Source organism: Elaeis guineensis, chromosome 6 (genome assembly GCF_000442705.2).
Source record: "Elaeis guineensis isolate ETL-2024a chromosome 6, EG11, whole genome shotgun sequence".
NCBI lineage: Eukaryota > Viridiplantae > Streptophyta > Magnoliopsida > Arecales > Arecaceae > Elaeis > Elaeis guineensis.
In genome coordinates, this window is record NC_025998.2 from 130,096,760 (window position 1) to 130,124,549 (window position 27,790).

Sequence of the window (27,790 nt, forward strand, 5' to 3'; positions counted from 1 at the left end):
TTGCAACATCGACCCCAGCCCTCTCCCAACGCATTATCATATATATTAGCCTTCTTTTTAAAAACCCAAATATGTTTCCATATATTTCGTAATGGATGTTCCTCATTAATTCTTATGATAATACTGCTTCATCTTTATGATATATCAAATTTTGAGTAAGGATTCAAAGTGTTGAAGGACCAGACTCCCTATATTTTATGCAAAATCTTGTATTTCTCAATATAAATCAATTGTATTCGTGATTTTATGCTTTTCTTTAGTTTCATTCTTGCGAAAACATATCTCCACAATTTGCATGGAGACCAAAAAATGACCAGATGTGCGATGTATTGGGAGACCTTTAATTGATTTTCAGAATCATGAATTACATGATTTTTTTTTTTGATAATCAGAAATTTTGTTGAAAAGATCCAATAAATATCACCTTTGAATTTTAATATGGGTGGCAATCGGATCAGATCGGAATCATAAACGGTTTGTTCAATGCGGTCGGATTAGAAAATCGTCAATCCAAACTGTTTATTAAATGGGTCAAAAATTCAAATCTGAACCCGATCTGTTTATTAAATAGATAATCGATTCGATCCATTTAATCTATTTATTAAATATATTAAATTAGGTTAAACGGATTAAATGGATTAAACAGGTTAAACAGATACCGATCGGTTAAATGGTCAGAAACAGTTAAACAGATTTTAAACAGATCTTAAATGAGTTAAACAGATTAAATAGGTCGGATTAAATAGGTCAAAAATAGATTAAACATATTAAATAATTATCTGACTCAATCCGATCTGAATATTAAAAAAATTAAATGGATCATAATATCTAAAATTTAAATCCGATCTAATTATTAAATAGATTAAATGAGTCGATCCATTTATGATTCAAATCGTTTAATCTAAATTTAAATATATTTATGATAGATTGAATATAGATCGAATTGGACTGATCGAATCATTTTTTGCATTCCTATTTCAAGCAAGTGATTAGTATGCTATTGTACTTGACTTTTCTTTTGGCAGCATATTGTGCTTGGCTTTTGAATGATGTCAGGTAATACATTTTCATTTACGTATTTTGCATCATTCTTTTCAACGCTATTGATATGTTCTTGAGAGAAAAATGGGAACAAAATTTTATCAACGTTTGCTCAAGCTCATGAAATTTGATATATTGACAAGGTAAGTAGATTGTTAAACTATCCAAGCTTACTCAAGCATTTAGACTTTAGATGTTGAAAACAACCGAACATCTTTAATATTCTCTGCAAAGAAACTAAAATTTCTAACATTCTCTTCTCACTGGATGAAGCTAGTAGCATATCCTACCTAGATTCAAGATTCTCTTCATTTTTTCCTACTTTCCAAGCACCCAAGCATGATAGCAGAGAACCTTACCGTCCATCCATTTATGCTTAGATCTTAAATTTCATTGATTTTTCTTGAACATGATAATGAAAGTAATTAATTATGCCACATAAACTAATATCTATTTTGATTGTGAAAAAAGATCTCATCAATATCATTCAAGATTTGATTAACAAAAATTAGATGTCAAATTTAAAATAACCGGCATACCAATGTTTAAAATTAAGGTCTATATTTCACTTTTCTTAGCAAAGAAAATAATAAGATCATCTTGCTGCCAGGCTTACCTAATAATCATATATATATATATATATTATATAGGGATAACTGAATTTTTCCATCTCAGCCATTTATCGATCTAACTCTTTGAATTATAAGAGACATATTCTTCCCTCAGCCTTGGATGGTTGTCGAACTCATCTTGGGGTATGTACCAATGATATATAGTTAAATAATTCTGACAGAATCTTCATACTATTTTCTTTATTTGTGAGATCGTGAAGTGATAAAACCGACATTATGGGTGCAATAACTATCCATGACTGCTTATCATGGATGTAGCAACCGCTCATGAGTTTGGCTCATAAATGTCTTAATTGTCATCCTTAAGATTTGAGGTTACTCATATTTAAATTTTGTAGGATGAAGTATCCCAATATCTCCATAGAATAGGATACCTAGTTGTCCCATCCCATTCTCACAATGATCTCAATCATGCATTTCGATGGACATCTTTTATCTCTTTTTTTTTCATTTTTTTCTTAATTTTTATTTTTCTTTTTTTTCTTCTACTTTTCTTTTTTCCTTATTCCTTCCGTTCTTTTTTTTTTTCTTTCTTCTTCTTTTTCTTCCTTCTTTTTTCTTCCTTTTCTTTTCTCTTCTTTTTCTTTTCTTCTTTTTTCTTCCTTTCTTTTTTTTATTCCTTCATTTCTTTCTTTGTTTTTCTTCTTCTTCTTTCCTTCACTTTTCTTTCTTCATCTTTCTTTTTCTCTTCCTACATAGATGAGTTTTTAAAGTTTCAACCCTGTCTCGATCTTATTTGTTCATAGGAATGGGACAAGATGGCGGAATGCTCTCCATCTTATTGGGATGTAAAATCTTAGAGTTAATAGCTTATGAATCCCCCTCTATATAAAGAGGGACAAAAAGAATCCTCAAGTAAGTCTTTCTAAAATAGAAGTTCTATCTCGTTCTCTCTTTTTGATTGTTTTTTAATTAAACTCTGACTAGCTTAAACATTGAAGGATTTCTTGCTGGACAAATTTTGAAAGTGGATATTTGATTGTAAGTTGAAGCTATCATCTTCCTTGGTTTCCCATGACCTATAAGTAGTTAATAATCGAAAAAAAGAAAAAAAAATACCGCCAATGGTCAAATTCTCCTGCATCACCTCACCACCAGCACCATAGGATATATGAACAAAAATCATATGAGGCGATTACCATAGTGGATCATATGGGGCGAGGCTCTTTTTTATGTCATGTTTTCTTTTTCTCTCATCTCAACGAAGAAACTCAAAATCAATAGGGATAGAACTTCTCTTACTAATGGACTCCATCAATTCTATAAATTAAAAAAGAAAAAAAAAAAAAATTTCTATGCCAACAAAGAACATCTATGAAGAGAGAGATTGTCTTAATACTTTTTTCTTCCTCAAATCTTTCTCATCTCCGAGTCCTTTTTTTTCCTACAAACGTAAAAGCATCGATCTCTTTTTTAATAATAAATTAACTAATATATTATAATATATAATATATATATATATATATATATATATACTTATATATATAAAGAAGCTTACATTAAGTATAAGTAAGCTATCTACCGTGTATTATTTAGCCATATATTATATATTGGTGACCACCATATTTTTAAAATTATGCATCAATTTATCTAAGAGTATGAATTAGGACATCAAATAAATATTTTGCTGGATATGTATCGATTGGCCATGTATTGTATATTAGTGAACATAATGTTTGAAAAATTATATACCGATTTATCTATAAATATGTATAGATTTGTTGTTGGGTGTGTATCCAAAAAAATTTATAGTACTATCAGTAAGCCATCAAATATATGTCATTTAGCCATACACTGTGTACTAGTGAGCACCATGTTTTAGAAACTATGTATTGATTTACTTAGAGATATGTATTAGAACGTCAGATAAATATTTTGTTAAGTATGTATCAACTGGTTGGTATACTGTGTACTATGAATATATTTTTGAAAAATTATATTTCAATTTTACCTATAGGTATATATTGGATTGTTATCAGTATGTATCAAAAAAATTTATAATATGTATAAGTAAAATATCAAGTTATATCATTTAATCATGTACTGTATACTGGTGAGTGTCATATTCTAAAAACTATATATCGATTTACTTAGAGATGTGTATTAAGATGTCGAATAAATATTTTTTTAGATATGTATCAACTAGCCATATTTTATATACTAGTAGATATCATATTTAGAAAATTATGTATTGATTTATCTATAGGTATGTATTGGGTTGCTATTGCATATGTATCAAAAAAGTTTACAATATCTATTAATAAGCCATTAAATATATATCATTTGACCATGTACTATATACTGATGAGTGATAGATTCTAAAAGTCATGCACCAATTTATCTAGATGTATGTATTAAAACATCAGATGAATGCTTTATTAAATGTATGTCTATTGACCACATATTATGTACTAGTGAACACCGTATTCAAAAACTATATACTGATTTATTTGTAAATATGTATTGGATCCGATTGTTAAAAAAAATTGATATTTTCACGTTCATAGGAGGAGAAAAGGATCAGAGAACAAGAAAAATCAAAAAGAAAGGACATGGACAATCTCTCTTCATAGATATTGCAAGAATTATTTTTTTTATTTTATTAATTAATGAGATTGGTGGACTTTATTAGTTGGAAGAGTTTGACCCCTCTTTGACTTTCAGATTTCTTTTTTTAAGGACTTATTTGGTTCGTGGGAAGAATTTTTTTTTTTAGAAAGTAACTTCTTAGAAAGTTATTTCTTGAGAATAGGATTTTGACATATTTAGTTGACCATGAGAAAGTGACTTATTGCATAGTAGCTTAGCTTAGTTAAGCATTTTATTTTTCTGAAAAAATTATGTAAAATAACTATTATACCCTTAGTAAATATAAGATCATATTTTTTTGCTCCTAAATATTATATAAATATAAATATAATATTAATATATATATATATAATATTAGACTATAATATTTATCATGTTAATATATACTAATTATATTAATAAATATAATATTTTAATATAATAAATTTATTAATATAGATATAAATATTATATTAAATATAATATAATATAAATATAATATTTATGAATATATATAATATTAAAATATAATAAATATTATAAATAAATAATTAATTCTAAATATTAGAATAATATTATTATTTATATTATATAAAATTAAAAATAATAATATTATAATATAATATATATTTATATAAATATTAAAATAATAATTATATTATTATTCAATATTTTATCTAACATTCATTGATATTTATAAAAATTTTAATCATAGAATTAAAAAAATATTTTGAGAAAGAAAAAAGATAGTACCATTTCTATTCCATGGGAATGTGAAATCCATCTCCTCTGTTGGTTTCTACTCTCCATAAAATATTGGAGTGACTTCTCATAAAAATATTTTTTTATTTTTTTCTTAAAACTTCAAGCAAATAAGTAGCTCCTTCATTATTTTTCAGAAAGTCTCTTTTTCCCTTCACTCTCCGACATTAACGTGTGCTTATATGAAAAAATATATTTATATATATAAAAGGGCTCTCTCTCATCTTAAAAAAAAAAAAAAAAAAAAAAACGACTCCCCCACATCATCCACATGCATTCGTAGGCTCCACCTACTCGCTCGAGCTAACCTCGTGCCAGGGGGCCCCCCGTCTCGCCGCGCGTCGCCTCCCCCCAACCAATAAACATCCTGACCGTGTCGATCGCCGCGTCGGACCTCCAAACCCTAGCTCGCGCGGTCCACGAGCAGCAGCACCTGGAAAGCCCCACCCGGACGGAGACCCTCGACACGTACTCCCCGCTCCCTCCATCTCGCGGGATAATAACCAGCGAGCGAGCCAAGGGAGAAGAGATCCACCCTCCTAATCTCTCCCTCTCCTTCTATATCTCGGCTACCGGATCCCGTCATGATGATTCCTTGCCCTAATTCTAATCCCCCCTCCCGAGATCTCATCCCATCTCTCGTAATTGAAAGAGAGAGGAGTAGAGTAGTCTCCAGGTCAGTCAGTCTCCCCCACCCTCTGCTTCTCCTCCTGACCGGAAAATTTGCTGCTCTTTTGTTCTTTTCATCACCAGCATATCAATCTTGTACTTCTTCTTTCTATTTTAATCTTTTCTTTGATAAAATATTCTCTATCGAAGGTATCGGTACTGCTCTGTTGGAGGACGGAACGAAGGAAGGAAGAAGAGAAAAAGTTGGAGGGAAGATTACCGGATGGGGTCTACGGAAGAGACCTCCACCGCAGGCGCTGCCGCCGAGAAGCCTTCCAGGAAGGCAGCGGCTTCTACTTCGCCCGCTCCGGCGGCGGCTCCTCCACCGTCGTCGTCCCGAGAATCGCCGACGCCAACCCAACCGCCGCTGCAAGTGGCGGCACATGTGTTCTCCGACTGGGCGGCGTCTCTGCAGGCTTCTATGGCAGCGGAGCTGCTGCTACCGCACCCTATCCCTTTGCTTGGGGAACGCCGGTGAGTTGCTTAATTCTCTGGAGTTCTCTCCAACAAGATTCTGATCTTATGTCGAACAATTATGCTTCTCTTCAGCGTCTGGAGTCGTCTTATGGTCCCCGATCACGCACTCGCCGATGTATCCCAATGGAGCAGTGTATTCTCACCCCTCCATGGCCGTGGCGAGTGTCGAATCCTTTGCCTCTCAGCTCCTGTTTTAGTTATTAATTGGTTTTGTTGTATGACAATAGCATTGCGGTGTTGTTTGGATAGGGCATGGCTTACCCAACTACAGACCCATCGGATGGGAAGAACAAGGGGAGTTCCGGCAATGCTGGGGGTTCCCCGGGGAAGTCAGGGGATGGCAGTAAAATGACTTCGAGTGCTGCAGAGAATTCCTCCCGGAGGTGAAATTTGCTTCCAACTAAGTCTACTTACTGAATATATTGATTGACTGGGGGTTGTTGGCGTTATAGAGTTTTGTTGTGATAATGAGTTGCTTTGGTTACTTGCTTTTTAACCAGTGGTGACAGTGGCAGCGAGGGGTCATCGGATACAAGAGATGATGACGCCAAACCAAAAGTATGCAATAGTTTAAGTTTATTTATTTTCCAGTGGAGTGGACTTTCTAGTTAAGTTAGAGATTGAAAAGAGTTCGTTTGCATCAACCCATATTGCCTCCTACTAATTGTTGATAATTTAGTAACACATTAGTCTCTTCCATGGAACACATGTATTTTTTGAGGACCGAAATTCAATAGCTTAAATTAAACAGCAACTTGACTCTTCATGATAAATCAGCTTTAATTGCTACTCTGATTAAGTCGAATGAAACTTAGGTTTCATTTGGTGCTTCTTTGGTGTTACTCTGTCTGTAGCTTGTACATTAAAAAAGTTTATTGATCTGGCTTAAGATGCATTATTATTATTTTTCCATCTACAGGACTTATCTTCATCGAAAAAGAGAAGTTATGGCAATATGATGGCAGAAGGTGCGTTCAGAAGCAGAAATGCTTATTGGCCTATGATAAATTTCAAAAGTATAATAACATATTATCTGCTTGGCTTGGCTCAGTGGATACTCCACAGCCCATCACTGCTGCCCAGTATGGTGGAACTGTGGTCGAACCATCTTACAGTAGTAGGGGAAGATCTGCCACAAAACTGCCAGTTTCAGCGCCAGGGAGGATAGTGCTTACTAGCCCTCCAACTAACTTGAATATAGGGATGGATCTATGGAATGCTTCCCATGCTGGAGCTGTACCTGTTAAAACTAGACCTACGGAAGCAGGTATTGCGACTGCAACAGGGAGATGGGATGGGGTCACAGCTGAACAGCAGCGGATACAGGTTACACTTACTAGATTTGATTTCTTACTCCAATTATGGATTGTGTACCCACATTATATATGTTTTTAATTTTCTTCATTATGTGGACGGATTGAACTTCTTAGAAAATATGTTCATGCCTTTTTTTGTTCAATTTTTGAAACTTGTACTCTCTTTTGCTTTGTTTAGTTTTTTAGATTTTTATCTACTCATTATTCCTATCTTGGCAGGATGAACGGGAATTGAAGAGGGAGAGAAGAAAACAGTCAAATAGGGAGTCAGCGAGGAGGTCAAGGCTACGAAAGCAGGTATTGTTTTCCTGTTTCCTTCTGAACATGTTAAATGCTTCCAAGGTCCAAAAAGGAAGAAAGAAATGCTTTTACTCGCTCATTTTTTTTTTTGTTTTCTGATCAGAAGTAAGGTTAGACAACACATAGACAAGCATATGGTGCAATTTTAGTGATTTCTACAATAAACACAAGGAGAATGATTTTAAAAGATGTAGAAATTAGATGCATCAATAACTGGGATGTTGAATGCTTCTGGTTGTAAATGGAGAGAATAGCTCTAGAAGTTTTTAACTGAGTTGTATACTAAGGGCTCAAGGTTAAAAGTAGGAGGGGGTGGGGTCTGTGCACAAGGGTGATACTTCTCAAGGAGGCATAACCGCTGATATGCATCAGTAAGGAAGAAAATATGCTGTATGCTTCAAGTTCATGCAAGAAGGATCAAAATTTTGCCCCATTTTGGTTAGATAACTTCTCAGCAAAAATTGAAATGTTTTGGCCAAGATCAGACAAAAACAAGTTTGCCAATTAGTGATGTGTTCAGATTGCTTTCTACTAATTAACTCAAAACAAGCTGAATTTTTTCACTGTATGTTTTGATTTCTGTTTTTAGTTTGAGCTCTTGAAACATTGAAATATATTTTTTTTTTTCATCTGAATGCTTTAATCTAAATGAGGTTCTTAACCATATGATTTGCATGAATGTTTGAAAAATTAAACTAGACTGGTTTTCATTGATAGATTGAACTTTCTAAATGAGCTCTTAAGGATGAGGTGTATCTAGGTGAAGGGAACTCTGGCCTTCAATTGTCAGAATAAGTAATATGTATCAGTTGCATGAGCAGTCACGCGACCAACATTCTGTGTGACTATGTCACATTCTGAAGCTTAATTAAGACAATGTTACCCATCAATGATTAAGTTCAGTAACAATGATTTCTAGATTACGTTTATCTTCATGCAAGGCAAGCAAATTTTGAAATCTTGAAGATAATTGATGAAAAATATTAAGTTACCAATAGAATCTGATGACAATTTATATGATCGAAATTGAAGAATGGTATTGGATAATCTCAAAGAATGCGTGCATACTAAGTCCCATGTGGAAAGTTAGCAGAAAGATGGAAGCCTCTATCTGAAGGGCCCACCTCAAATCTCTTAGGTTTTTGACTCACTAGAAATGCACTAACTATTGATGTTCCGGAGAAGGCTCCTCTGTTTGTGTTTATTTTCAGATAATTAGTTTTGGTCAAGGTGCATGCCAGATTTAATTTTTTTGGGAATTTTATGAGAATGTATGTGGCATGAAGGCTTCATTTAAGATTAAATATGATTGCTTCACTAATCTTGCTTCCATAATATGGAAGAGTGGAGGTTAGTGGAGGTGCTCTTGTTGGAGTTGGAGCAGGATGGGTGAAACAGAGATGTTGCCTCTGAGTATGTCATGTGATCATGATCTACAAATTTAAAGGGAACACCCAAAGGAAAATTTAGTTGAATAAGAGTGCAGATGGCCCAAATTGAGATCAGGTTGTGTTTGGCAAAACATATAACTTGGTTAAACTTTTAGCGTGGCTTCGGCTATACTTGTTATATCCAAGCTGTTCTTGATGACAGTTACCTTATTGAGGATAAGATGAGGGAGAGGGGTAGCTTGATATTTTGTTCCTGCTAGCCACTATCTATGACAGTTATCTAGCTTGTTTGTGATTATGTTTCTTTAGAAATTTGAACACGACACTATTATTAAAGGAAGACGAAGATGATGCTAGTTTCTTTGGTAGAACCTTTAGAAATGAGAAATTTCAAAAAATTAGGGTTTTATTTTCTGACAGCTTTGAGTTATGTGGTGTCATCACTTTGAAGTCATTCAAGATAGTGTGATATACTTTGACTCTGCTGGACTTCGAATATCTCCATGCATTCTTTCGACCTCACTCTGTTTTATGTGTACTTTCAGCCTTTTCCTATTTGATTGTTGGGAGAGTCCCATCATTCCTTATTGCCTATTTTCCTATTAAAGCTACAGTCAGTTGACTTGAAAATCTTCTTTTTTCATCTTTTAGCCCTTCCTATGTTGGTAGCTATATCAGTGAAAAGGACAGTTCTTTAGATCTGCCAACTAGTTTTTTTTTTTCCCTCTTTTCTTTTCTTCTTAACTTCTGAGGAGGTATGGGGGCATTAAAAAATAATACTGCTGCAACTGTGAAGACCTGTAGCTCCGGCCTCTTCCTTATACTCGTTGCCGGCTGATTCATCCTCTTTACGCAATCCAGGGAGATTTATAATTATATTTTGGGAAAAAAGAGAAGAAAATGGAGAGGAGAAAATAAAACATAATGAGATGATCTTTCTTCTGTTCGCATTCGAGTAAGTCTTGGGCTCAGTACCGCCTGTCTCCCAAAGTCCTTTGATGAGCTGAGACTAAAATGACCAACATGTCTGATCCTTTTACAAGACTGGAGAGTCCCATCTAAAAGTGACCCAGAGAGGATCCAAGCCCATTGCCATATGGATGTTATATCATGGTCATAAAGGTCATAATCTCATATTGCGGTTGCCAACAAAATTTAGGACTCACTTGTTTATCATTGGTTCTAACATGCATCCATGTTTAAAATAATCTGAATATTGATAGCTACAATGTTTCACTGCTATTAGCCATGATATGTAATTATGATGACATATCATGATCATCATAGCCAACAATTGAAATATAGTAAACATATTTTATATTTTCTTTTAGTTAAACAGAATTTTGTAACAAATTTATAACCTAGACCATGTTGGCATTTTTTTCATTTTTCAATCCAGGCAAAAAATATGTTTTGGAACTGCTATTTCTACTTCATATGGAAGAATGTCAGGATTTCAAAAAACGAAAGCAAAATATTTGTGCTTTCAAAATTTTCTAAAATAAATCCACCTGTGAGGCTGTGAGTTAACTCTAGATTCGTTTTCAGCACCCTAAAAACCCTTTGCTTGAGAGCATTTCTTATTCCCCATCTCCTTCCCAGCTTTGAATGTAACCTACATATGAGAAATAAATTTACTGGCTCATTCTCTTGTCTCAACGGTGGAATCTCCATCTTTTCTTCTTTGGCAATCCAAAGATTCACTTTCTTCCTTCTCTTTCTTCCTCTTTTTCCCTTACACTCCTTTTCTTCATCCTCTCATTGTATGGTAGTTTGTTGCTCAAATCTGAGTGCCAATCCCAACTAAAGCCCCAATGCCAGTTGAAACCCTTCTTTGTATCCACGAATCTCAACTCTTCTTCTGTTTTCTTCTTGAACCAATCCCAGCCATAGTTTCACCTACGATCTGCTTGAATATGTTACTGGGATCTGAACTGTGTATCATTCTGTTCAGACCTGTTCCTTAGAAACCATGTATTAAATCTAAATTAGATTCACATCTATCCGTTAGGTAGGAAACAAGAAACGGGACTATTTTTTAGACATGAATTATGTTCATCTTAGTTTGTAATTTGGACTATGTTTTGACCTGAAGTAGAAAACAAGGAATGGGATTATGTTCAAATACAAACTTTGTTTTCCCATTAGGAACTATATTTGGATCTGAATTATGTATCATTTTAAGATTTGTAATAAAATTCAAAATGAAAGAAACTGAGTTTTCAGCATGAGTCCATGGATATATTCTTTCAACTCAGTTTCCTATATAATGAAAGAAATATGCAAATATTTTCTGGTTCTTTGCTTTCCTTCTATCTGTTTGTTGGTTAATTTTTTAACAATACTATCAATATTTTCCGGTAGATATTGGACATACCTTTTTTGTTTGTAGTAAATTTTAGAGTTTTGTTGGTTTTACCAATGTCAACTTCGGTCTTTGCCTTCCCTCCCTGTATCCTTGGATAAAGTTTGATATATGTCTTATTGGAGTCTTTTTAGATCTTTGTTGTACATGCCCATACTATCTAAAGTTGATCCTCTACACTTTACCCATAATTGGTGCAACTTCTATATCTCCTTTACCATACCTATTGCTCTCTCCTTCCTAGCTTTATGGCACATCCATCTTGACATTTTTTATTTCTATTAAATTTATTTTGTTAGTCAGATCCTGTTCACTATGCCATATTCGAACTTACTTAGCATTTCAAGGCTTGTTTTTTTAATAAATTCTTCATCTAGTTGATAAGTTATGGATAGGTCATGTCACTCAGAAAATCCTTTCCACTTCATCCATCTAGTTTGGATACGAGTGATTAAATAGAAGTGCATAACTGCATATTGACTGCATCATACCATACTGGTAGTATAGTACTAGCATGGCCCTTAGTATGGCGTCACCTCTTGTTTGTTATGCTGGCACCTAGAGGTGTACCCTGTATCGGTCAGTGCCCTAATAATTTGTACCATATCATGGAAGGTATTGGTATGAGTGCAGGTAGCAGTACCTCAAATGTTGTTTAGTAGTATCTCATATGCAGCCCTTTTTTGTGTAATATATCCTATTTGATTATTCTATTGTTGCTTTTATCCATCAATCTTGACCGACGCCTGATCTTCACTTCTATTTTTCAAATTTCTGTTCTGCATACTATTTTAATTCTATTATTTGTAAGCCCTTATTCTCTAATGCTTTCCTCCCCCAAATCCAATTTAGTATTTAGTCTCGGCATATTTTCATCAATCAACACTATAGCATTTGCAAATAACATGCATCATGGGACATCCTTCTGAATAGCAATAACGAGTTTATCCATGATTTGGTTAAAAGGATATGGTCTTGGTCTTGATGCTTGGTCCAAGCCTGTCATGACCAATAAATTTGTTTTTTAGCATCACATTTACTTCTAACACTTGTTATTCTGGTCTATATGCCAATAATTTCACTTTACCACTTATGCACACCATTCCTTCTGAAAGCACCAAATGAACTGGTTAGTCCTATATTCTTTTGTGCTTTTTTTTTTAGGTAGTTTCTTGTCAGTTTCATAAGTAAGAAAGTAGCTTCCAGTGTTAGCCTTCCTGGTGTAAAGCCAAATTAGTTTTTTAAGATTGTCATCATTTTTTCTTAATATTATTTGTAAAGTTTTTGTTTAACTTCATAGAGTGGCTGATAAGTTTAATCCCAATATAACTAGAGTAGTTTTATCCTTCAACTTTATTCATACAAATGAATACCTTATACATGTCCGATCATTTGTCCTTTTTCTGGTTTTTAAAACGTTGCTAAGCTACTCAATTACCCAGAATCACCTTTTTGCATAACTTCATGGAGTGGCCAAGAGGTTTTATCCCAAAATAGGTTTGGTTTTTTGCATCACTTTTTCAAAAAAAAAAAAAAAAAAGGAAGAAAAAAGGGAAGAAAACATGTTAGAGCTAGATTAATGGTCCATTGAAGTATGAATAGTGTGTGTGTGTGTGTGTGTGTCTATATATATATATATATATGTATGTATGTATGTATGTATGTATGTGTGCGTGTGCGTACGTGCGTGCGTGTGTATACATATACATACATACATACATACATGTATGTATGTATGTATCTATGGATATGTATGTATGTATATGTATGTATTTATGTATGTATGTAAAATTGTTAGCTGCATTATTCAGTAAGATCTTTATGGGCCACAAAATGAACCAATGGAAGAGGGTGATAATAAAGTTAAAGAGAGCTGTCTACAATCTCAAAAGGACTAGTGTGACTTTATCCTTGGTTGCTTAAAATTATAGGTGTTCTTTATATCAAAATTTCCATTTTGCAATGTGCATTTGTTGCCCAGAAAAAGAAAAGGGCATCTTCCTCTATGTGCCCCAGCCTACCCACCCAAGATATTATTGCTAAGTTGGATCTGTGATAAAACCTTTAAGGATGCGTGAAGAAAAAGTAAGGTTTGAAAGTGCAGGAATTGCACCTGTTAAAAACAGTGTGATCAATTGACTCATAATATGTGGTCATCCTTACTTATATATAATGAGAAAGGTTTAGATCACTTAAGACACCTCCAAAGCCCAAAGCCTCACAGTTCCCAAAAAAAAGGTTCTATGTATCAAAATTTCTGTTTTCGCGGTGTGCATCCTTTGCCTGGAAAAAGAAAAGGGCACTTTCACTGCATGCTCGAGCCCACTCCCCAATCCCCCCTGCCTACACATGGTGCCCTTTTTGATGGAATCACAGCTGTCCACTAACTGTGTGCAATGCCTGTGCATATGCATCATATATGTTGGATCCGGCATGCAATGAAGATTGAAGAATGCCTAACTAAGATGACAGGCTTTTATTCGTGTTAAAGGATCAGGAAAGAGGATGGAAGAATTTAACATGACAAGAAAGAAATTAGAAATCTGGCAATGATGATGAATGTAGCTCCTAATATGAACAAGTAAAAGGCGAAGAAAGTATCATAAAGCTGACCTTAGTAGGGGTCATGCTTGTTGATGATCACTATGGTTATTTTACAAGTCTAGAACTTGTCTTTTTGCTTGTATTTTCCTCTTTTTTTTTTTGGTACCATTAGACTTTTTCATGGTATGCTTTAAATGGCTCCTTATCAATTATGCTATCAGTGTGTGATGTTATTATTTTCCCAAACTAATTAGTGTTGGTCCTTCGTGATTACGCTTGTGGAAGCTGGGTGTTTGACCATGATGAGAGAATTCCTGCTCTTCCTTTTTGTCAGTTTCCTTTATGTTAGTTGCTTATCTTGAAAGCAAAAGCTTGTGCTTATAATATCAAGACGACTTTTCTCTTTGCTCTTGATGGCACCGTTTGCCTATTCCCTTGAAGTGTCATATTGATTTAATTATTTTTCTTTTTCATTATTCGTAAGCTGGAGTTGCTGGAGTCTAATTGTCTCTTTCTTTTCTCTGATGCCAGCAAGAATGTGACGAGTTGTCAAGGAAGGTGGCTGAACTGAACAGTGAGAATAGTGCACTAACTTTAGAGGTTGAAAATCTCAAGAAATTTTGCAGGGATCTGAAGGCAGAAAATGAGTCATTAGAGGTTAGCTACTTCTCTTTCTTCTCTTCTTTTACCTTTTCAATGTCAGCCTTGATTATTATTTTCATTGATTGTTACATTGTTGTCTATTTGAAAGAATTCTTCAAGTCTGCTGAAGCATTATCATGCTCTAATAATGCTGTACTATTAACTGTAGTGAATAATTGAAATCTAACCTTAACGTCACTGGAAGAACTTCCAAAACATCTCTGTATCCTTTCTAAACGTGGATCACTATGGCATGCTGGTCACTCTAACTTCCAAATCAGCTGTCCCACAAGAATAATTCTTTAGAAAAACCATGCATCTTACTTCTAACCGGCCATGTTTGTTCTTATTCCCATGTTATGGTGTTTGTGTTTGAAAGATCCAATCTCTCATCCTTCAACTCTCTTCATTATATTAACAGAATTTATACTGCTTTTAAAAATAATTCATCAAACTAAACATAATTACTGCAACAGGCAGGCTTGACTCACTTCTATGGGGCTGGCATGGTTTCTGCTTTGGGAAGCAAAGTTGAGTCATCAGCAGTGCCATCAGTTGGTGGTGACGGCAGTGACCGTGTTCATCAAAGTCCAGTTGATTCCAATCGGAACAAGGGAAGTTCTATACTGGCATTGACAATCCCAATCAACTTTGAGGTGAATCGAAACTTTTTAATCCTCAACCATCATTCTAGGAGCCTTGACTCTTTTTTGCATGTGAAGAGGGTATGTAAAGCTACCAATATACGTAGGTAAAAGATTCTGAAGAGCTTTGAGTCTTTTTGGAGCTTATAGGTCATTGAAGATTATTCTGGGAAAAGGGAGGTGTTTATGGATTGGTGTAGCAGCTTTTTCATTGCTTCCAATTATCTTTCCTCTCCCCTTCCCCTTCATCACTATCTTCTTCTTCTTGTTCTTTTGCTAACTAGTTTGCTGATTATGACTTACCAAACAAAAGTTCGGCAATTCTGACAAAAGAGAAAAAATTGCTCTCATGCGTGGTTTTTCAGTTGTTTTTTTTTTTGTTGGGGGTGTGGTGTGTTCTCTTTTGGTGTAAAGAAAGTCTTATATCTAAACTGATCCTGTAGTTGTGTGATAAGTTTTGTTAGGACCGGCATCATCCCATGTCTCTGGTACAAAACCTTGGCGACTGTCTGAAAATGTGCAGTTTTTCTTTCATCTTGTGTAAAGACAGATGCATATATTTATGGGATGGTGTTGTAATTTAATTCCTCCTCGCCCATCACAGGAAGATGTTTATCCTGTTTCTTCTTTCCCATGTTGTGGTGGGGATCCAATCTCTTGCCTTCCCCTACCGTTTGTGTGGTGGTCGAGTTGGATCTTCCAAGTAGATCAGGCCTGTTTTCTGGAAGAAAACAGTGATCGTGGGGTTCAAATGACTCCAAAAGATGCATGCTTATATCAAAATCCAATCTCCCAAGGAAAATTGTCTGGATGAGAGCGCCACCACTACTTTTAAAGCATAGCATCCAGGTTCCCTTCGAATGTATCAGGTAAATAAAGTTATTCATTTTCATAAAGAGATGATTTTAGTGTATGAAACCCTATTCGGATTTGATGCTGAAATATTCAGTAATTTGTAGCAGCAGATTTTCAGTGATTCCAGTAAGAAATGTGGAGACATCTCATGGAATTCAAGTACTAGCAGAATGCATTACCCAAGAAACACAATCATAAAGAAAACAATTTGCGCATTAAATACAATTGAATTTTTACACGCAGCTTGATTTCCTACGTGGCTGTTCTTGTAAATGGGTGAGCTAGCATTCAAGGTTGACGCAGCCGAAAGAATAGAATCCTGGGTATTGAAGGGTCCAAAAATTTGGTCAGTCACTTGAGGGGATCTCATGCAGAAACAGGTGGTTAGCGTATTTTAGGATTTGGGAAGGAATATTGGAATTTAGTGCGATGCTACCACGCATAACCTGCACCAGGTGCGCCGCGGGATACAATTTTTTCTTCATGTAAATATTCTTTAAGTGCAATATAATAATAAAATATTTTAATAGCCAAATTTCTCTCTTACCGACTAAAAACTTCCATCATTATTCCTCTAACTTCTCCCCTTCCCGGTTTCCTCTTCTAATTCTAATCCACTCAGTACGTCCAACAGAAATCTAAAATAACGGCATTATAGTTTATAACAGCTTCTATGCCCAACAGGAATGCGTTATTCAGCAATACAACAGTCCGCTATATTGAAAATATTTTTTTTTATTTTTTCCTCTAAGTGAAGTTTTTTTTTTTTTTGATAGGATAGATAATTCAAACATATTTAATATGAATACATCCAAAAAAATTAAAAAATAAAATATCTTTAAAAGAAAGGGGGGCATCGCGCAAGTCCATCCATAGAAACGATCCGGCATGCTCCACAACAAAAGCTGCTGCTCAATCTGCCGCCGTGTTTGCATCCCGAAAGATATGCCTGATGATGATAGCAGTATATCCAGACAGCATAACCGCGATATCCTGTAGGAAGAGATGACTAGTATCACCTCGAATACACCTTTGGAGCCAAATAACAACGGTAGCAGAGTCACCCTCAATGATAAAGTGCTCAGTATGGAGGAACGGACAAGCAAAAGTGATCCCAGCCCAAGCAGCCCAAAGTTCTGTAAAAGGAACAGACGAATCCCAGAGCTCGAATCTAGAGGCGAAATTGCGGATAATAAAGCCAGCTCTACCGCTCCTCCCCCTGACTGCCATCAAAATTAATCTTGAGATATCATAGAGGGGGATCCCAGGTGATAAAAATTCGGTGGGTCACTGCAAGAGCAGGGTAGGAATCCCAGATTTCTATGTGTCTCAGGTCAACATCAATCACCTCTGCCACAGAGGTCAAGGCCTCTCCAGGATAAACCTCATCGAATACCTCCTTGACTCAAGCACTAGACTATTCCTGGAGAGCCAAATCTGCTGCGCGATGTAGGCAGCCCGAATACCAACAAGCCTCAGTCCACCACTACCAATGCTCCTCCTCATAAGATCCAAGATATCCTAGGCAGGGGACTCAGATTGGAGAAAATCTCTATAATCACTTGTCATGCGCCACACTTGAGCCGCTCTCGGGCAAAGAAATAGCATGTGCTCAATCGTCTCCTCCTCAATGTTACAAATTGGGCAGGTAGACTGGATATCCATATCTCTCCCTTTGAGGATAGATCTGGTCGGAAGTCACTTCCACGTGATCTTCCAAACAAAAAGACTCACCTGCGGGTGCAGTCCGATCTCTAGATCCATCCAATATCCAGGCTCCTCATTGGCTCCCTCCAGAAATGACAATAAAAATCAACCGTCACCACCCTCGGTGGGCACGAAGATCTCCAGACCCTAACACCCTGCGTGCTCTAGGTCGGAATCGCAATGGACCGCATGTGCTCGGCCAAACTCTCCCCAAATATTTGGGTCAAGGTCCCCAAGTCCCATCTCCGATCATCCTGGGTGAGTAGATCACACACCCTCAAGGAGTCTCCCACCTATGAGCTGATGAAGGTCGGCCACCGACATAGTAGTATGTCAGTAATCCAAGCATCTGATAAAATATTCACAAACCGACCATTGCCCACAATCCACCTAGTCAAAGGGATAACCTCAGGCGTCCGCACACAAATCTTTGTCCAAAAGAAGGAGCATCTCCTAGTCGTCTGAACCTCTGAACTAGTGATCCAAGGGTCATACCTTGCCCTCATCACCGAGCTCCATCAACTGTCGAGATCGAGAAGGAAACATGCAGCATGCTGGGCGATAAGGGCTTCCCGCCTAGCAACCAAGGAATGGATGTCCAATCCTCCATCCGCCAATAACTGACATACTGTATCCCAGGCCAACAGGTGAATACCACCATCTCCCGACCTCGATCCCCATAAGAACCTCTGGAATTGCTACTCGATCTTCACCGCCAAAGTCTTGGGAATAATAGTGTTGGAGAGAATATAGACAGATATAGCACTAAGCACTGACCTCACCAGGATAACTCAGACCATCATAGATAGCGCCCGAGCCTGCCAACCCTTAAGCCACTCGTGGATCGATTCCATCACCCTGGCACATTTAGTCCTTCTGACCCTATAGCTAGTCATGGGAACCCCCAAATAGCACAAGACCTCACTGAGCTCAGCCACCCCAAGAACATCCCTAATCATGTGCCAAAGCTGTGGCAGAGTTTTCAAGCTAAAATGCATTGTCAATTTATGGAGATTCACCCTCTGGCCCGAGGCGAGGCAATACTCCTCCACGACTCTTCTAAAGTATGCAGCACTCTGAACCGTGATCCGATCCAGCAACAAACAATCATTTGCAAAAAACAAGTGCGAGATCGGCTGAGCCCCAAGGCCAGAAGGCAAGAGTCTAGGTCCGATCTCTGGGATGCAGCATGGAGAGATTGCAAGAGGACATCAGCACAAATAATAAAGAGATACGGGGATAAAAGACAACCTTGCTGCAGCCCCATGGTCGAGAAGAAGTCGGTCGAGGGAGTCCCATTAATCAATATAGCGAAGGTGGGTTTACAAATGCATGCCATGATCCATCCTATCCAGCAAGGGTGAAAGCTAAACTCCTCCAATGCCCACTCCAGGAAAGTCCACCTCATGCGATCATAGGCCCGCTCCATGTCCAACTTGATCATCATTAGACTACGGCGAGTCGAGGCCCGACAAAGGTCATGCATAAATTGCGCTATGAGGATATTGTCAGAGATACTCTGACCAATGACAAACGCCCCTTGCTCAGGGTAGATCAATTGGGGAAGAATCAGCTTCATCTTGCAAACCAGAAGCTTAGCACAGACTTTATACATAATAGTACATAGACTGATAGGTCTATAGTGGTTCGGCTTTCAATCGGCAGGCATCCGATCAGTCACATAGAACTCCTGCACCACGGCAATAACCTCCAATTGGATGATGGCCCAATAGCGTCTAAAGAAGAGAGGAAAGCCATTAGGCCCAGGGGCTTTATCCTTTGCCATCAACCACAAAACACTTCAGACCTCATCCATCCCTACCGAAGTGGTTAGCTCCTTATTTTCCTGCTCTGAGACCACCTCGTGGGGCAGGAGAGCCTGGAAGGTATCAGCCACACTCAACAACTCCATCCATCATGATGTGAAGAATTGCACCAGCTCCTGTCTCACTTCCTCCTCCTCGGCCTTCCGCTATCCATCAGCCCCCCGATAGCTCCAATCCTGTTCTGGTGTCTACGGATGATGGTAGCCTAATAAAAAAATCTCGTATTCCGATCTTCTTCCTGAATCCATTGAATTCTGGACTTCTATCTCAATAAAGTCTCCTACTGCCTCAAGAGAGAGTGATGCTCCAAGAGTCTGCTCCGAAGATCGACCAACTCATGATCATTCAGGCCCCCTTCCCGATCTTCCTGCTCTTGCAGCTCCATGATGGTGGCCTTCACACCCTCTAGCTTCTTGAATATGTTCTCCACCTCAGTCCTGTTCCACCATAGAAGCCGCCGCCTCATCAGTTCAAGCCTTCTAGTCACTCGGTATCGGGCGTTGCCTCTGACCGGTAGTCTCCAAACATCCCTCACAATCTCCTAAGATCGAGGGTAAAAGAGCCAAAACTTCTTAAAACGAAAAGGACTTCGATGAGAAGAGGAAGAGTCAGACAAGAGGAGAATCGAATAGTGGTCGGAGATGATTCTTGGCAAGTGGTGAACCATGTAATTTGAAAATCTCTAGATCCAGGAGGCAGCCACAAGAATTCTATCAATTCTCTCTCACACCCTAACACCTCCCTGATGATTATTGCACCAAGTAAAATGTGGGCCAGTAAACCCCAGATCCACAAGACCGACAGCATGGATGAAGTTTCCAAACTCTCTGGACTCAATATTATAGACAAAAGGCCTCCCTCCTTATTTCTCCTGTGGATCGATGATACAGTTAAAGTCACCAACCGCAACAGTGAAAATGTTTTGATCAATCATACTCAACACCTCTTGCCAAACAATTCTCTTCTCTCTGTAATACGTACTAGCATACACACTGGATAAAAATCAAATATCATCATTTATTTTCGAAATAACAATAGCGACTTGTTGATTATAATTATGAGATACATCTACCATAGCAACATTCAATCTCCAAACTACAATGATGCCCTCGGATAACCCCTGCGACTCAACAGCATAGAAACCTCAGCTTGCCGAAAAATGAAGCCGAGTACGAGCCAGACTTGACCCACATAATCTAGTTTCAATCAGGATACGTAAGTCAGAACTATGAAGCTGTATAACTCTTCTGAAAGCAGACTAAAACGAGGGCTTGCTTGCCCTTCGAACATTCCAGAGCAGCACCTTCGTGAAGTGGGTCCTGGGTCCTGATGCTCCACTGCCACCTCCTCACCACTGTCTGCCACATTGCGCCCCCTGCTGTCAAAAGGGCAGCCTTCAAACGGTCAACCACCTCCTCACGGCCCGCAAGCGGCACCTCCCCCGGACTCATCCCCTCGCCTGCTACAACCCCCGCCCCCACGAAAATTGAAACGGCCCCCTCCAATTTTCCATGGTCAACCTGACGATCAACCCGCTGCATCGCCTCTGGTGGGGGGCTGGTGATGGTAGAAGATGGGTGCTGTCCCTTTTCTCCCGCTGCTCCAACCTCCCGGTCGCCCTCGCATCCGGCCACTCGCCTGCTGGCTGGCGGAGAGACCTCGCCACTCTTAGAGGAGGCAGCCCCCGCCTCGTTCCCTCCTTCGCCACTGCTGCAAGCCACTTTCCGCTCCATCGGTGACGGCCGCTGGTGGTGCCGGCCGGAGTCATCACCCACCTGAGCAGGGACGCCAGCCACCGGAGAAGCCCCTGCCACCGATCCGGAACCCATCTCCCCCGAGATCGCTCCCAGGCCTGGGGAGCCACCGCGCGAACCAACCGGCCGGTCCGCCCTACTGTCCGGGTCCACCTCCTTCCGTGATGAGCGCTGCTTCGTCTCCCGAGCCGAACTTCTGGCTCGTTTTAGGGAGGGCCCAGCCGCCTCTTCCATGTACTGGTCGACTGGGCCTGGGCTCACTTCCAGGCCCACCTCCATAGCGTCCGGACCCGGATCCAATTGAGCCAGCACCTTGAACCCAAACCCGGACTTGTCCGCCTCGACTCGCATCGTGCCCGATTGCACCCTTGTCTTTTCCGATGGCTGTCATTGGACAACCTTGATCGGCTTTTGCCAACCGTCGAAGTCCAGAGGAGAATCTGGCGAGCTCACCGATAGTCGAAAGGAGTTAGGACGTGACGGTGAAGAACTAGGGGCCGAGGAATCAGGGTTGGATTCCTCCGATCCTTTGGGTTTCATCGGAACCCTAATCGACCGCGACATCTGGATCCTTGAGGTAGCCATCCACGGGCACATCCGCGGTCGATCGATGGTGGACACCTTAGTAGTCATCGACTCAACCCCTTCCACCACCATCGGAGAAGCTAGAAAGTTCTCTGATTGAAGCTCCCGCCCACCATCCATTTTCTCCTCCGATGGGAAAGGGCATTCATCATCAACATGCCCCATTCGGGCACAACCATAACAAATGGTCGGAATATTTTCCAAAATAAAAGCTTGCCAAAAAACCCCATCATCTATCTGAATAAGGACTTCCGATTTCAAGAGTTTCCCTACGTCGAGCTCCATCAGAAACCGAGCGAATCTTATTTTTCGATAGCGGTCCATAAAGTCGTCCACCACAATCGGTTTCTCTACCTTCGCCACAATCCCCTGGAGCATCTCAGAACTCCAAAACTCCATTAGTAACCTGGATAGACGCACCCAAACAACCACCCACCGCACTTGCTTTGTTCCGGGGATGAAGCCCGGCACTCAAGGCTCAATCGTCAATAGCTGTCCGATGACGAACCATGACCCACCCTAGAGAACCCCTTAGAATCCGCTATTGATTGAAAACGGATTAGGTGATGGTCTTTCGCTAGGGCAAAACCCTCCGGATTGTATGCAAGTTTATCCCCATCTTTAAACTCCTTTGCCATCCAATCCGTTAGCACCCGCCGGTCGATACTGCATACCAAAATGGAGACCTTCTCCCATTACTTCCGCACCGCCACTCTATCCTCCTCCAGAAATTTAAGAATCTTTGTAAAATACCGCTGAAGCTCCTCCAACTCCATCTGTGAGATTTTACGTTTCATCCACCGGGACTGCCGTGCCTAACCCTGCACAGCCCGAACCCACGTCTTCGCCTCCCCACGCAGCTCCAGTGAGGAGCAAGCACTCTCACCACTTCCCTTCCCCTTGTCCGCCAGAGCCACCGCCAAGTGCCCAGCTTCCGTTCAAACAATGGCCAGAAAGAAACCGCACGAATCCCAACGCAAGCACCCAAGCGCACGGAGCGGACTGCCGCTGTATCGTACCTTGTCAGAATTCACTTTTTTGGGGTTATTTTGTGCCAAAACAGCACGTGCGGCCTTAAATGATAAATTTTCTTTAAAAAAAAAAAAATCCAGTGAATAGTGAATGTAAAAAAATATTGCCTTAATTTTCCTGTTATAGCCCATTATTTGAAGCAAACTTTCAAATGTAACATTCCTCGAACTCTCATTAATTGAAGCAAAACTCTCCACCAAACCTGATCAAAATGTTCCAAGTCTGGTAAGATTTCAACTGATGAATTAGCTCTCGTTCTGTTTCTCATGCAATTGAAGACTGTAAAGCTAGAGAGGAAACTGAACCAGTAACTTGAAGTTAAAAACTACGTTACAGATCAAGGCCAGTGTAACGACAAGGAAAGAGAAAATATCAGGGCCCGTGTACGCCATCCCAACTTCAATGACAACTACTTCAAACAGTATGGATATTCACAGCTTCGGTAAGAAAAAAATATAGACAGAAAATTTACGCTGCGTAGTGCCTCATCAGGCAGCAGCGTATGATGGATAAAGACCTACCAAGTCGTACGCATGCTGCAAGTCAATTTTCAGCATCTGAGCCTGAATCATGAGTCTCTCGTCTTGTGGGTGGGCTAGGGCCCTCAATCATGTTCTGCCCTTGTGGTTGGACTGGATGAGTCAAATCCTTCACCATCTGATTAGCTGGTTTCAGAGATTTTATAGAAGAATCAGCCAATTGTCAGGAAGAGCTGATACACAATTCCTTAAAACAAGCTAGCATGAACAGTTGGACAAAGTCCTGAAGAGACTGACACCACAGAAGAAAATTTAATGAAATGCTAAATTACAAAGATCAATGAATGTTGCTACAGTTTGTCAAGTGGATGTATCTCTTACATGCTAAGTTCCAGCAAAGAAAAGCACATCAAGACTAGGGGTCTCAGAGACACAACCCAGGAAATTATGGACTCGCTGGATGAAAGATATTGGTTCACTAAAAGAACTTCTTGCTATTTTTCTCCACTCTCAAATACATGTATGAAAAAGTCCAAATCTTTTTGACATCCTATGGTAGAAATAAAGATAAAAGAAGAAGAAAGAAATCTTTTAACAAATGCGATAGAGAACCTATAGTTATCTGAAACATTAACCCATTGTTATATGTTGAAAATTAAAACTTGGGTCATGATCCAGCATAAAAAAAAAATCATAAATGGGAACATAACATTCATGCATGCACTGATATGCTTTTCTGTACAAGCAGGTTTGTCTAACATACGCGACGATGAAAAAGAGTAATAAACCACCAAAAAAGATCGAGTCTCTGTACCTGTCATAGCACACTTAACAACCAGAGCTTTCACAAACTGAATTTCTCCATGGTGAGCGCTCATAAACTTTTCCTGAATGTTTAACAAAATCCCATTTATCATTATCTTATAGAAAAACATATATACAGCATTATTGATGAAGAAAAGTAGAAGTCTGAATCCTACATATTGTGACTAGCTTTATATACTACAAATGACATTCAAAACGACAACCAACAGACAATTATTAGACAAGGGTCAGCTAAAACAATCAACATTACGATCGTAAGTATTGCTGTTTATAAGCTGAAAAGCTTGAATTCCATAAAATATTTGATGAGCAAAATTTGCAAAAACTTAAATGTTACACAATCAGGACTAGCTTACATAGTACAAATGACTTATAAATTGTAGCTAGCCTAAAGACTAAACCATTCAACAAAGTGAAAGTAAATATTGCTGTATAAATAAAGGTATTCTTTAAAGGGTTTGGCGCATTGGGCACTTAAAAATACAAACTATGAAGAATCATATGTCATATCCCAAAAGTCCCAAAATGAAAAACAGGCTACACAGCATGACAACTGCTCAGAGTTCACAATTTCACCTATATATCATTTTTCCAAGTCACACAGGAGCAAAAGGATGTCTATATTAGCTACAGGGCCCATTTATTAATTCAATTAAAACAGAGGGGCATAGCAAGAACGTACGATTTCAGTGGACAAGAAACCAAGCAGACGATCAACTCTAGCCTGATGTTTCAACAGGAACGGACGCAGGTGCCTGGCATATAAATGTTTTGATCCCTGAAATATTACAACAAACAAGCAAACTGTGTTGCCACCTTAAAGACTTACTGAAATGGCTAATCCAATGCATGTCTATATTATGGAACTTCAGAACCAAGCATCGAGCAGACAGAATGCATAGAGGGTTATCCAAATTAACAATCCACACAATTCATGAAAACTGACACTGTTCAAATTGAATTGTTAAGCCATAAGTCCACCTTTTACGAACATGACTATGCATACATGGTCAAAAAATAAATAATATTTTAGTATTATGACATATAGCTTATGCCTGTCTGTAAGGGTTGAAATCCTTTTTCTGGGACTAACATAGTGTCCAAAGATGCCAAAAGATTGGTACTTAATTACCTAATGAAATGTGGATCAACTTGAAACAAGGTCCAGTCGTTGAGCAGATTGGGCATCAGGTCACAACGGGTGGATAAGTCAACGTGTGAAAAGGAAGAGGCATGGGTTGGGGAACGGCGGCGGGCGGGGGGTGTTGGGGGGAGGGAGTGGGGTAGGGAAAGATTCCTCCATCCTCCTCCCACTCCCCTCTCTCTCCTACCAGTAAAACCTGCTCCCTTTCCCTGCCTTATTCCTTCATTTCTGTCACTGTTCGCTTTTCTCCAACAGTGCTACCCCAAACCCAACACTCCTCAAAAATAAACCTCAACCATAACCAAACCGCCAATGCCTAGTAGATTGGCAAAGAGATCAAGGGAAACCATGCACGCCCAAGGAGGAGTGGTGGATGTAGACAAGGAAGAGGGGAGGTGGGGTAGACAATGAAGAGGGAATGGGACAATGTGAGAGTGAAGATCGGCAGGCAGTTGGCTTGGAGAGGGAGGGAGCTACTGTTGTTGAATCCGGGGTTAGGTGGGAAGGGAAGATGATAAGGGTACTGGATAGGATTACAACGAAGGAATGTGCCTATGAATTCATAGAATATCCTAATTCATAGAATTTATTTTATACACTAGAATAATTTCTGATGTTTTAAAAGAAAGATCAATGACCTGCTAAAATGCAATTCTGATATATAGAGCAAATCTGTTATGGAGCATTGATACGAATTACATACATTACCAGATGGGAGTTGGAGCCAAACAAGAAAAGCAAACTTCATGTGGTAGTAAAATGGAAACCTGCAAAATATGACCAAACAGCCATGCTGGATTATAAAATATTTGATTCAATAGTGAGTAAGTCTTTCACCTTAAGTCAGCTTGAAATGAAAATATCAGCAAATACATGTTTAAAAATATTTAATTGCATCATGTTCATATCAATAATTGTAAGGATCCAAAAAGCATTGTTTAGCTGAGTGCCAGAGAATATTATCCTAATCTTGCACATGATGAAGATCTCGATAACAGCCAAACTGTAATCTGGTAAAAACTTTAGTCTCTCATAGTCTTGTTTAAATCTAAACTAAACTTCAAAGTCACATCTAGGTAAGGACTTTGTCCATCTACTGAAATTTTCCATGTAGTATTGTGATTTCCAGGGGCTATGCAGAACTCTTGTAGTTTCTGGAAAAGAACCTTTGGTGCATGGTATTCAAAGATTATGAAACAAAAATGGATGGAAATTGCAAGGCCAAACTCAAAGTATATCTGGAATCATGAAGGAGTCTTCCCACACAGAAGCCATAATAGCATCAATTCTTGGTGCACAAACTGTCCATCTACTGAAATTTTCCATGTAGTATAGTGATTTTCAGGGTTATGCAGAACTCTATAGTTTCTGGCAAAGACCCTCTGGTGCATGGTATTTCATAGATTATGAAGCAAAAATAAATGGACATGGCAGGGTCAAACTCAAAGTATATCTGGAATCATGAAGTAATCTTCCCAGACAGAAGCCATAGTAGTACCAATTCTTTGTACACAAACTGAAGTGTTACTAGTTCTTGCACCCAAAACCACTAGTTTTCCAGAAATAACAAGTCATAACAATATAATGGACATCCTGCAAATATGTCAACCACACAATCCAAAATCTAAGCCTTAAATAATTAATAAAGCAGATCAAGTTTTAATGCAAATAAATATACCAGGAAAGAATTTTGTCAGAGAACACTTCCACAAGACTGAAAGATCCATAAGCTGCAAATTCCAAAAAACATGAATTTAATTATCAGTTACCAGAAAGGGTTGGAAGCCAAGACAACAACAAGTACCTAATAAAGAGAATGCCATGTATTTCTGTCAGAAAAGAATTGTTTTCCTGTCTGAGTACATAAACAGCAAGTACTTTTGCAACGTTTACTGAAATCTTAAATTGGGTACAAGAAAGTTGAAGGTAAAATCTTCATAACATTATGAAAGCAAGAGCTCCTTGAAAATGTTTGGCCTTGATGCCTTCTTGATGGCATGAAGGTATAGATCTTATTACACATGCATTATTTAATGATACTCAGAGTGCTATTCACATGCCAAAAATCCAACTCATGCGTGGATGAACCATATCGAGGTCGATTGCCTTTTCATCCACCATCACAATACAACCAATCAAGGTTTAAACTACCTGTGGGTTACCAGTATCGTAAGGCTCCATACAATACAAAGCTCGCCTGCTAGTTCTAGCATAACAGCACTAGAATGTCAT

At 38.6% G+C, this 27,790-nt stretch overlaps 2 protein-coding genes across 3 annotated transcripts; one reads left to right on the forward strand and one right to left on the reverse strand.

Moving 5' to 3' along the window:
* The first annotated feature begins 5,826 nt into the window (after positions 1-5,826).
* Positions 5,827-15,960, forward strand: LOC140858616 (G-box-binding factor 1-like). Of its 2 annotated transcripts, none has more exons than XM_073259871.1 (8): positions 5,827-6,146; positions 6,399-6,532; positions 6,650-6,707; positions 7,069-7,117; positions 7,201-7,475; positions 7,685-7,762; positions 14,597-14,722; positions 15,184-15,960. In XM_073259871.1, exons 2-8 carry the CDS (start codon positions 6,402-6,404, stop codon positions 15,460-15,462), a joined length of 996 nt encoding a protein of 331 aa, XP_073115972.1. In that variant the 5' UTR covers positions 5,827-6,146; positions 6,399-6,401; the 3' UTR covers positions 15,463-15,960. The 2 variants fall into 2 exon arrangements, with proteins under 2 accessions (XP_073115972.1, XP_073115971.1); XM_073259870.1 differs by lacking the exon at positions 5,827-6,146 and adding an exon at positions 6,235-6,307.
* A 7,438-nt stretch (positions 15,961-23,398) lies between these two features.
* Positions 23,399-27,356, reverse strand: LOC140858617 (HVA22-like protein k). Its single transcript, XM_073259872.1, has 5 exons — positions 27,237-27,356; positions 26,262-26,325; positions 25,097-25,192; positions 24,404-24,476; positions 23,399-23,775 (listed from the first exon to the last, which is right to left on the reverse strand). Exons 2-5 carry the CDS (start codon positions 26,304-26,306, stop codon positions 23,654-23,656), a joined length of 336 nt encoding a protein of 111 aa, XP_073115973.1. The 5' UTR covers positions 26,307-26,325; positions 27,237-27,356; the 3' UTR covers positions 23,399-23,653.
* Between the last annotated feature and the right edge of the window lie 434 nt (positions 27,357-27,790).